The sequence below is a fragment of the Haplochromis burtoni genome, unplaced genomic scaffold (genome assembly GCF_018398535.1).
Source record: "Haplochromis burtoni strain Fernald_Lab_line unplaced genomic scaffold, NCSU_Asbu1 Contig_24, whole genome shotgun sequence".
NCBI classification, from domain to species: Eukaryota; Metazoa; Chordata; class Actinopteri; order Cichliformes; family Cichlidae; genus Haplochromis; species Haplochromis burtoni.
In genome coordinates this window covers 1,092,174-1,104,759 of record NW_024582385.1, presented here as the reverse complement: position 1 = coordinate 1,104,759, position 12,586 = coordinate 1,092,174, and the positions used below count along the sequence as shown (strand labels likewise).

The 12,586-nt window shown below is 39.7% G+C and overlaps 1 protein-coding gene across 1 annotated transcript in view; it reads right to left on the bottom strand.

Moving 5' to 3' along the window:
* Positions 1-32: 32 nt before the first annotated feature.
* LOC102289431 (matrix metalloproteinase-18) overlaps positions 33-12,586 on the bottom strand; it is a 27,724-nt gene continuing 15,170 nt past the window's right edge. Inside the window, exons 9-10 of the mRNA XM_014337986.2 lie at positions 858-958; positions 33-478 (exon numbers count right to left, since the gene is read on the bottom strand). Coding sequence (XP_014193472.2) covers positions 339-478; positions 858-958 — 241 coding nt within the window. The 3' untranslated portion in view covers positions 33-338. The remainder of the gene's footprint in view (positions 479-857; positions 959-12,586) is intronic.

The following is a 12,586-nucleotide window of genomic DNA, read 5'->3' as shown; positions in this document are numbered from 1 at the left end:
TTTTCTTTGCTAAGTAAAAAATAAATCCCTCTGATGGAACGACACGAGCTTAAAATAAATGTTACATTTGGCTGAATAGCTCTATATCACATGTTGATGTTTGTATAGAGAGATTTAAAATTAAAATTAGCAGCAAAATTAGATTAAAACACACATTTCAAATCATGAAAACTGTACAAATTCCAATATTACATCACTGTATTACACACTGAGGTAAGACTAACCACACACTAACCACTTCTCTATTTTCTGTTCGATACATTGTGGTTATTACTGGACGTAAAAGTTTGTGTATGCATGCACAGCACCGTCAAGCTCCAGGGAAAGCATTACTTCACTTATCTCCTCTCTGTCACTGTTTCATTGCCTTCCTTCACTTCACATTCCAGCAGCTCATTAACACGACTGATGGAGTGCACACGTTTGAAGTTGGAGTCGTATTTGTAGTCCAAGTTTCCCTTGAAGAAGTGCACAGATCCTGTGGGGAAATCAATATTCATTTAGAATTTGAAACTTAAAATGTATTGTGGCAAACTGTGTTTGCTGTATGGGGCAAGGACTGTCTGTGTACAGTGCATTCAAAAGTATTCATAATGAAAAGGTTTAAGTACCTTGGATAGTACTGCCTTGGTTATAAACCTTTATACCTTACATCTTTTTTTTTACTCTATGTCTATATGCAAGTATTTTCCAATCACAGTTAGTGAAGATATTCTATTAATCTGAGAGTCAAACAGCAAAGGAGCAGAAAAATATCAAGTGTTAGTGTAAATGTACTGTAAATTTTGTTGGATTGAATTTCTTTTTATGAGAAATTGACATTTTAAAGGGCTGTAAAAGAAAAGTGATGTAAGTACCATCATAGAAGACAGCAGCATCTATAGGCGTTGGGATCTCTGGCCACTGCTCCTCAACAGACATTGGTGATCCCTCCATCAACCTTTGTTCCTCGTTGTACCTACATTATCACATATAATAATAAAATATAATAGTGATTTTAGAAAAGCAGAGATTAATGTCAGTATTTTCTTGTTTATGGATGACAACATTTCCATGGGAAGTGTGATAAACTACATGACTACTTTACTTAAAGCACCCTTTTGATGACAAATAGTCAAATTGGTGACAACAGTTGATTCTGCAACCACTTGTACTAGAGATGTGTAATTTTGTATTACATCAAAGCGTAAGCAGGAAGCCTGTCTGGTTTAGACTGGTTCTCACGCAATGATGTTCTGTTTCTATGTGTGAAATAATAACAGCACTCACACATAGCCATACAAAATTCTGTAAAGAAAATTTTAAAACTGCGGAATGATGGCTGCTGTCAGTGCACCGCTACATAGATGAAATGTATTTGAATTAATCCATACCTGCTAGTGTTTTTTCATTTCCATCACAATGTTCTTAATCTGAAGGTTTAAAATAGATAAATGGGTCACAATCCTGTTTAGAGAGCTCTCTGTTTGACCCATTTACTAATGCAACCACGTCTTCACTGACCACCTTACCCACTTATCACCAACCTTGTTATATTCTACAACGTGAAAATAATGACCAAAGTCCAAGCGGGGAACTAAACTTCTAATTCAAGTTCCTATTTAGAACTGACGAACTGTGCTTCAAACCCAAGTAGGCCGCTTTACATAAACCTTGTGTAAAACATCTTTGGACACAATCTTTAGGTAAAAGTAAATATATTCTCCCAAACCCATATGAAGGTATAAGCAGTCTTTTCCATTTTATGTCGGCTGCAGCTTGTTGTTGTTTTATTATTACTCTTTAACATATTTTTGCTGGTTTTAACAGAAGAGGACAGACTGGATCTCTTATATCTGATTGCTCTTTCATCTACCTACTATCAGGAACACCCATCTATGTAAGATCTCAGCAGTGTGCAACTGCTTATACTAGATTGGGGAGCAGTGGCCAGGGATCCCAACGCCTATAGATGCATCTGTCTTCTGTGATGGTAGTTACATCACTTTTCCTGTCATCTCATTGCATAAAGGTGATGCCAGTACATAAACATGTCTCACACTTCTCCAGGTACATCAGTAAAATTTAAATGAAAAGGTTGAAGACGTGACAAATTAAAAATTAAAGGGTGGTTAATCTGCCCATTCTAACTTAACAATTTCTATCTGTCATGTTTCCTGGTAATATATTTTCTTGTTAGCCCCCTTTTGAACTTTTGAGATTCTTTCCTCTCTTCAGAATTGCCTAGGTGTCACGGCTGGAGGCCGTCAGGCAGAGTGGACTCAAGGCACAGATTCAACACACAGGTACTCGAAGTGTGACTATTTACCATGACGGGAGGATGCACAGGAAGCTATTTACAGGGGATTTAGTGAGGGGACTATACACAACAGTGAGGCAATACGATTTACAAACGTGGAAAACTAAACATAGCAGACCATAAACATGAACGAGAGCTGGGATCAGTGGCTAATGAACACAGGTTACATGAACTTGAGTGCAGTGCACATGATTATTCCAGGGTTCCAGGAAGTAATTCATAGGGCTGACATGATTAGGTGGGTTATAGGCCAGAGGTCAGAACTCTGTAACAGAGGAAAAAGAGATGTTACTCCGATGTCAAGTGGATGTTTCACTGGCAACAAGTTGTTGCCAGTGTGTGTTTCTTTTAGCTGCATACTTGTTTTCAGTTGGAGGCGTGACCAGGGAGGGAAGGGAAAGCACATGGTCAGAAATAGTACAAAACTTAATCCAAGACTTGAATGAGCCAAGAACTAACACAGGGTCCCAGACAATCTGGCAAAGAGTAGTAGTCAGTGCTGGCCTTATATACTGCCATGACAATGAGCTCCAGGTGCGATTCCAGAGAGGAAATTAGGTCAACTCCGCCCATGGGAGGAGACACGAAACTGCCGGAAAAATAATGCCACTCACCCGGACCATTAAAGTAGGCTTCCCTGGGATTCCTCGTCTTTGCCTGTTGCTGTGTCGTTCTTGTTCTGTGTTGTTTGACCTGCCATTAACCTGATAATTGTATACTGCTTGCTCAAATTTTTCTTGTTTGTTTTTAGATTTTCTTGTGTTAGAGTCCTCTCTCCAAAATTCATTCATTTATTCACAATCCATCAGTATGTATTGATGGTAATTGAAAATATGGTGCATACATTCATCAATAGGATGACCCGTAACAAGGTTTTGAAGTTAAAGTGGGCTGTGATGTGAATGAACTGGGAGGTCACGTCAAATGCAACTTTTCAGCAGCTCAACAAATATGAGCAAATACAAACCTCACCTGCCAAACCCACTGTGAACAGCATCATAATATGAGTACTATATAACATATATATTACTATATACATATGATATTTCTGCCTTTGTTAATAAATATATATATATATATATATATATATATGATATATCTATATATATATATATATAGTATATATATATATATACGTAAATAAGGCAGAAAATAATCATCTAAAACTCTATAAAGAGTATTAGCATCTTTCACCTCCCCTTTTGCTTTACAGCTGCTTACTTCATGTTTTTTATCCTCATTATCAGCTACAGCAGGAAGCTGTTTTTAGACATAAACAAAATACTTCAATAACTGACTGACGGCGCAGGACCAGAAGAGGCATTGACCTCTTGTGGGGACGGCACCGAAGGTGGCGCTGGATGGACTCTCCAAAGCCTCCAGCAGGAACAGATGGCAGTGTATAAGCTGCATGTGGATGGACAGACTCCTCAGAGCTGGCTGGAAGGACTCTTCTGAGCTCCCAGTGGAGACGAGGAACAGCTGGATGGACTCTCCAGGGTTCTGGATGCTTTTACCCAGGGAACCGGCTTAGGTGCAGGAGCTAGCTGGCCCGCTGCTGCACCCACCCGAGGAAGTGGAATCATGGAATACATGTACCAGTGCTACATATTTAAAATACAAAATATGAGTAACTTTATTCAGTTACAGCTACTGCTTAAATGGGTGGTAATCAGAATACAGTTACTTTGTTGAAATAAATAGAATACACGGCGGTCATTTCCAGTTTCTCCAATTTTGGTGATTAAATGCAGTCAGGCGCAGGTTTAGCTCAGTTGGATAAGCATGTAGTCATATATTGAATGGCTGTGAACACTTCACAGAGTTCTTTTGATTCCTCAGAGGCATCCGATGGAAAACAAAACACTGCTCAGTAGACCATTTAACACTTTATTTCTCTTTCACATTAGTTCTAGAAGGGAGATGCGTCCTGCATGACACGTTGCCACGGATCTCCAAATGGTGGTGTGCCCCTGACAGTTTTATTACAAAAGCTCTCTCATTCTAGCCTAAACAACAGTGTCTCAGTAACTTTCCACCAGAGATGGTCCCCTGTTATCTACATTTTCCCAGTAAACATTTTCCTAGTAAAGCGCTATACAAATACAGGCAATTTACCATTAATGAAAAGCATAGCATTATTGAGGCACTGAAAAGTTATTTATTCCCAACAGGTTGAAGGCAAACCTTGGTTCATATTGAACCACTCCCTAACCTGGAGGCCTCCGTGAAAACTCACATTGTCCCAAACAACAACATAGATGGGTTGCTCATCATGCTGCCCTAACAGAACATCTCGCATGTGATTGAGGAAGATGAGGAGCTGGTGAGTGTTGTAGGGCCCTAGGTTGGCATGATGGTGGACAACACCATGATTGCTGATGGCAGCACACAATGTGACATTGCCACCACGCTGCCCAAGGACACCAACAATGGCCCGTTGGCCAACCACACTACGACCTCTCCCTCTTCATCCATCCAGCTTCATCCATGTAGATGTATTCATGGAGTTTTTCCATTGCATCCAGTTCGAAAACTCTCTGTAGAAATATATTAAATACATTTTTGTAAGTGATGTAGGCCAACTACAGCAAATCACTACTTACAGTAACCAACGGGCATTTTGACTAGAGACCGGCCCACCAGGATAAAGATTGAAAATGTGACGTCATTCAGGGGTAAAACCGCAAAGGATTCTGGGAACTTGTGGCAAGAGGTACTAGCGCACGCAGGCTTTCAATTGAACTCAGTTACACAGCGATAAAAAGAAACCCAAAAAATGGCAAGAAGCTGTTGTATTATTAACTGCAATAGCCGGTCGCATGACAGCCACGGGAAGCCGACGGGTAAAGAGATCGTTTTTTTTTATCGGATTACGTCGTTGAAGAGAAATTTTTAAGCCATGTTTCCGAAGTAAGAGCCGACGGATGGTCTGGATATACCAAATATAACGTCCCAGAACACTCCAGCTCACAGTTAGTCTGCTCCAAGCATTCCCACAAAGGTCAGAGTTTTGTAGTAGTTAATACGTCATTTTTCTTAACATAATTGGTGATATAGGTTACAAGCAAGTCTGGCGCTGAACAGAAATTGTCGCGCTATGCTCCTTTGTTTATTGTGCATAAATAGTGAATTGTCCTGACACAATATTGCGTTTCGCTTCTGTTATTATGGTACATTGACAAAAACATATACTTTTATTCACAGGATAAAACAGTTGTTTTGTATCACTAATTGTCCAGTGCGATTACAGCATACAGTATTATTGTCACTGCTACATTTCTGTAATCGACCAGAAATTATTTCCACTACTAATTAATTACCGTTGAGCTCAAAGGTCCTATTAATAAACGGTTAACGAATGTGTATTTATGACGACGATTTGTGAGACTGGTAAACTTACCTTTGTTCGTACGATGGTCTTTCGTTCTACACGGTGCATTTCAAGGTCCTGTACCCATCCGTCGGTAAACTGTACCTGGGCTTGTTGCAGTGACCTGAAGTTACTAAACTTCACGAGTGTATGCACTCACTCCAAGAACCGTATAATTATAAATCTGAGCGTGGTGAAAGTTGGGCAGCACGCTAACGTCTTTTGTCCACTCTGTGTGCTCGTAAGGGTCTGACCCTTTCACTCCTTTGATTTTTTCCTCGTATCTTTTCTTTGTCTTTTCGTCGAGTCTGTCTTTGTACGGACCGGCATTGTTCTCCTTTTGTTTTGTACATTCCTTTTTTGTGCGGCAAAGAAAAAACAAGAAGGTATTGGAACCGGAGAATGAACGTTTTGCGGTGCTGCAAATGCTTGCATTTGATGCGGTACTTGGATTGTTTTGCCACGAGTTCCCGGCATGCAATGCGCGAAAATCACGTGATTGCTAAACAAGGGGGAGGGTGCATCCGGCCTCCTCGGCTGTAATTGGTCCAGCCCAGAGTTGATCATGATCAATTGGCCAATCCAACACCTTTCATTATATATACCCTTCCACAAAAAAAAATAAAAAAAAATAAAAAATCCATCGGCCCATAAAAACAAAAAATCGCCAGCGGCCCACCGGGCAAATGCCCAGTATGCCCGATGGCCAGTCCAGCTATGGCATGCACTTACAAAAATACATACATGGAATAGGCCTACAAACAGTCAGACTAACCATCCATTACAAAACTACAGTACACTGGCACAGTGATGTACTGAAACATGTTTACTGTGGTAAAGTATGTAGTCATTGTACATATGTAATTGTTGTCAACATTTACATACTATGATGTCGAAAAAGGTAACTACCTGTGCTCTTCGGATCATGGTAGACACAGTGAATCTACTGTTTGGTTGTACCCTTAGTCTGGCCTCCTTCATTGTCATACTATGGACAAGAACATGGACAATCACAGTAGCTCTGATTTCATCTGATATTACTGTTCTTTGTCCTCGCTGACCACCTTGACCTCCTCTCATACGAACTCCTCTTCTTGGATTTCTAACCATTGTAGTGCCTCACAAACCAGTGATCTGGCTTATATGTATCCTTACATCATTAGCCACAAGTGTGATAAATTTTGAGTTGTGTTCAACCGGTGACACCTGAGCGTTAATTGTGTTTGACTTTTGCCACCAGTGCTCACCATTATGCAACACAGGTGCATCACAATGATAATATGTTGACAAGATGTGTCTAAACAGGTGAAAAGTGCTTATGGTTTTGCCAAAAGAGTGACTGATTCAATAAGTGGGTTCAGGCAACTGAGACTTTGGTTCAAACAATAGAGTTTTCGAGAAAAACTGTAACAAAGTGGAAACACTAGGAGTCAAAATGTATCACACACCAATCAGAAACTTTGATGGATAGACAAAAGTCAGCTCATTCAGGTTTGAAACAATGGATCCAAAGACATGCAAAGCAAGAGTTTGAGGAGGACGAGGAGGTCTAGGACACCAGGGAATGAGGAGGAGGTGGAGGTAAAGGAACATAATTGCCCATTGGCTTATTGTAAATGTCCCTGGTCAGCAAGGAGGGAATGTCACTCTGTGCGCAGCCATCAGCCAACGAGGGTTACTCCACTGCCATGCCATTCTAGGACCCTATAACGCTATGCTTCTCGTTGCTTTTCTTGACAGTCTGAGATAACATATGTTCCAGCGGGACTGCAGGGAACCAGCACAAACCAGAGCAATCCCACTGCGTTGTTGTTTGGGATTACATTAGCTTCCATCGCATTGCTATGGTTGATGACTGGTGTTCTAACATCTTTCTGCCTGCATACTCTCCGTTTCTAAACCTGATAGAGGAGTATTTTGGGCATGGCGGTGGAAAGTGTATGACAAAGAACCATATGTCCATGTGCACCTCCTCCAGGCCATGGAAGATGCCTACCTTGACATATCAGTATATGCATGCCAGTGTGGATCAGGCATACATGAGGATTTTAACCCCGCTGCCTGGCTAGGGCCAATATAGCCTGTGATGTGGATGAGATTCTCTGGCCTGACCCAGACCACAGACAGGATGCTGAGGTGGACTAATGTTTTTGGTGTGTGTTATACTGTATGGTACATGAATAAAAATGTGCCACTGTATCTACATTGGTTTCATCTTTTTTGTTCATGATTTGAAAAGGTTTTTGAGGGGAAGAACCACAAGGAACATAACTTGGCAGTTTGGGGAATATTATTTTACATTTATTGCACCAATGTGTAAGATTATGTTGTCATGTGTGTGTTTGGGGCCTTGTGAATGCTGTCTGTGGCAAAGTTTGGTTTTTCAGCAAGAGTGATTGGTTTTGAGTATAGAGCTTCATTTTGACCTAACAATACGATGTTTGGGAAATTGGGTGAGACGTTATGGATTTGTGTTTACTGTTTTGGGAATACGAGGCATAGTTTCAAGAAATGTGTTTAAGCAATCAAGAAAAACTGTAATCAGCTACCATCTCTCCTATGGATTCTTTAATGTCTACAGTCTCAGATCAACACAGCCCTGCCCTTCAGCACTATCAGCAGCAGGAGCAGCAGCATCCCCTCAACAGCAACATTGTACCTAGGGCTGCCACAAACGATTATTTTGATAGTCGACTAGTCACTGATTATTTTTGATTAGTTGACTAATCAGATCATGCATCAAATGGACGTAAAACGTACAGCTTATTGCACCAGCAGCATCTGCACTTATATAACTATCATTAGCTTACATCTTTAAGTGTTTAAGGTATGTGCTAACTAAAAATAAAGACAAGATGATATTTCACTAAATTTTAATGAAATCTGCAGATAGTTTCGGTGAAGTTTATGAAAATATGTGAAACGTTTATTTTGTGACCCAGAAAGAATAATACGAGTAATATTAAAACTAACTAGCTGCCGCCATTGTTGGAAACTGAGCTGGGCTGCGCTATGAATTCTGGGACACAGCTTCTTCTTCGGGGTTTAACGGCAGCTGGCATCCTTGTACATACAGTGCTGCCATCTTCTGTTTCAGTCCGTTATTACACTCTTAAATCCTGCTACTTATTCCTGCGTCTTTTGGGATCTTACAAAGCTTCAAACGACGCGTCGACTATTAAATTAGTCGTCGACGATTTTGATAGTCGACTAATCGTGGCAGCCCTGATGACAGTGATATAGTGTGATGCGATTCCATATTAGATTCTTGATGAATGTGTGTTGTTGTTCTTCACCCTGGTTCTATGTGCCCCTTTTTAACTTTGAGCACCCACCTCTTTCAACATCTCTGCACAGCCCTGGTGTTCAAAATTTTGCAAGCGAAGTCTCTGTACTAAGAATTGAGGGTTTTGTTATTCATAATTTCATTTAATTCTAGTTTTGTTTTGTGTATTTTGTTCAGCATTTCCTGTTCCCGATGGGACACGTAGGCTTCTTCTAAAGATTTTGGGGTTTTTTTCTAATTCCTGAATATTCTTTTTTTTTTTCTTTTTATGTGATGAGAAAGATATTATTTTACATCTCATCACAGCTTTCCCTGCTTCCCAGAGAACAGATGTTGATGTTCCAAGGTCATTATAGTCTAAATATAAAGTCCACTCCTTTTATAAAATGTTGAATAAATTCTTCATCTTTGAGCAATGATGTATTAATCTCCAGTTTTTACTTGGTGGAATGTTCTTCTGATGTATTAGTGTTAACGACAGAGGAGCATGATCGCTGACAGCTATAGGGTGTATCTCGGTGTCTGAAATGTCACTCAACAGTGAGCTGCTGACTACAAAATAATCGTGATGAGAGTAGGAGTGATGGACATATGAGAAGAAAGTATATTCCTTACGGTTGGGGTGAAGGGAGCGCCATGCGTCGCCAAGACCAAAGTCGCTCATCTACTGTCTGATTATATTTGTGGACCGCAAATTGTGCTGAGTTCCTGCAGTATTGAGCCTATCCATTTCTTCATGTAGTCCAAAGTTGAGGTTGCCCCAAGAAGTGCGCAATCTGGGTGGAAGAAGCTATGTACTTACATAGCTTTTTGTTAAGTATAGATAATTTAATGATTAGGAATCTACCCTCTGGATCTATAAATGTGAGTACTGAGAAATTAATATCTTTATGTATTAAAATTGCTTCTCCCCTTTGTCTAAAGCTGTAGGAGGCGAAGAACACAGTGGGAAACTCAGGTATTTTAAGTTCATTTATAGCTGTGACAGGTCTGTTTGTCTCTTGTAATAAAACAACGTCTGCCTGTAGTTTTTATATTTATATTCATTTTCCCTGCAGTGTATAAAAATTTGTGTATTTCAAAAATAAACCTATTAAGACACACACACACACATACCTACACTACACACAGACGAGGTACTCTTTGTTCACACTGTGTAAGATGTCATATGTTAAGGAACCTATGCATATTCATGTAACCACAATAAAAGGCAGTGCTACAGGGGAGCTGACTGAGAGTGACTGGGGTTCAGCACTCGTCTCAGTCAGCAACAGGTTTGTGCCAACATAAACCTAACAACTGTGAACTCCACTCTGTAGCATGGGCAGTCATAATGAAGCAGTTCATTTTATTTTGTGGATTCAAGCTGCTCTTCATATTTTTGGCCACCAGATGTCACCAAAGACGACTGTGTTGAAAAGCTTTGAGTAATGAACACAAGCTTCAATGATTCAGAAAGCTTCATTTGGCCATCACTAACACTAGGAAGCTAGAAAACTAGAAACCTGAAAACTAGAGACTAAGGACGAGGATCACAGGGAGCTCGGAGGAAAAAACACAGCACAGTAAGGGTACAATGGAACAACTAACAGAGAAACAAAGGACTTAAATACACAAGCAGGACAATGAGACGATTGGGAACAGGTGGCAACACAGCTGGGACAAATAAGACCTAATGAGACAAGGGAAGCAAAATCAGACACACTGCACACAGGACAGGGACTATCAAAATAAAAGAGGAAACGCACGACAGGCGCAGAGGCACGCTCTTGACACTGAATAGGACAAACACGGCGCACAGGGACAGGAGTAACAAACTGCGACATGAGACACAACTAGGGAGCAAGAAAATAAACATGACAGAATTAAACCTACACTTAACATCAGGGGCTCAGGAACAAAACCTAAGAACTAGAAATCTTTGATAAATCTTTGTTTTTACTTGTGAACTATGTAAGCTGAGACCAATGAACTAATGATCACGGTATTCAAAATCAAAGCTGATATTTTCTGAATTTTTCTCTCAATAGTTAATATGATATTTTTATATGATTTTACTGTAGTTCAGCCACTTCCATTATGAAATAATTGGAACTTAATTCGAATAAAAGTACTCAGAATGACTTGTAATATTTTTGGTGATCCTGTGACCTTCCCTCATCACATCAAAATGCTGACATATCATTTGTGTTTTGTGCAAATTAGCAAGCGTTAGCATGCTTGTGTACTAGGTAAAGCTATAGGGTTAAATGTGATAATTATTTTATTTTTTATATACGCTAAATATTAAGCATAAGAATATGCTAAAGTCACCATTATCCATTAGCACAAAGCTGTAATAGTTTCAGGTGTAAAACTCACAGATAGTTTTACTATTACCATTTTTCTTTATTTTCTGACTATCACTTCCTACATTTTTACAGAAATATCTCTATTTGTATAACTGCATTATCAAAACAGCTCATTACTTTAGGTTTAAGATATTTGAGGTGAGTTGTTTCCTGTCACTGTGCATCTATAAACACCAACTCTTTCAGTGTAGTTTGCTACATATATCTGTAAGTCGAAGGTGCAGCTGCTGTATTTTGTCTACTTATCTAGTCCAGTGTCAGGCTTCGCCAGAGTCATTCATACCTATTTAGCATCACCAATTAACCCAACTCCATGCATGTCTTTGGGCTGTTGGGAGGAATCTGAAGTACCTACAAAGGGAAAAGATCCCAGGATGGATTTAAAAATATAACCTTCTTGCTGTGAGGCAATAGCTCTAACCACTATATCACTGTGCTGTCACTGCTGAAGTTCTGTTTTTGCATATTGTGAAGCAACATTTAAAACAAAACAAAGTATGCTAACGTTGTGTTATTCAAAGGCTGCTTGAACATAAGAGGCACTCTAGTGCAGGCTTTTTTTAGAATCATTTATCTCTTGTATTTTACTTTTATTCTAATTGTTCTGCTACCCTACATTCCTAAGAATTTAATTCCAAGTTAAAATACAAATTGTATTCTTTTCTGTTGTGGAATTTTATTATAATATAACCAACTGTGTTTCAGTTAGCTAAAAATCACGGGTCATTTACTCACCAGAGGGTTGGTGGTTCGATCCCAGGCTCCTCCAGTCTACATGCCAAATATCTTTGGGCAAGATACTAACCCCATGTTGCCCCCTGATGCATCCATTGGAGTGTGAATTTGAGTGAATGTCAGATAGAAGCACTAAAAACCTTAGATAATGTGCTTGTGTGAATGGGTATGATCGGGTGAATGCACCAGTTGTAGAAAGCACTTTGAGTACTCAGTGAGAGTAGAAAAGCGCTATATAAGAACCAGTCCATTTACCATTTAAAGTCCTTTAATTTTTTTATTTTTTTATTTTAAATCGACAGTGCACCATATAATCCTACGGAGCCCCGCAGGGGACATGGGAGAAAAAAAAGATTAAGACGGACTTTTGCGAGATCTCGCAAAACAAACTCGGGATCTCGCAAAACTTTTGCGAGATCTCACAAAAGTTGAATTCAAACAATGGCGGCAGCTACTTAATATTACTCTTTCTGGGTCACAAAATACACTTTTAAGATATTTTGAGGCGTGAATGTAGTTGGTTGGCTTCGAGCTGGCGGCCT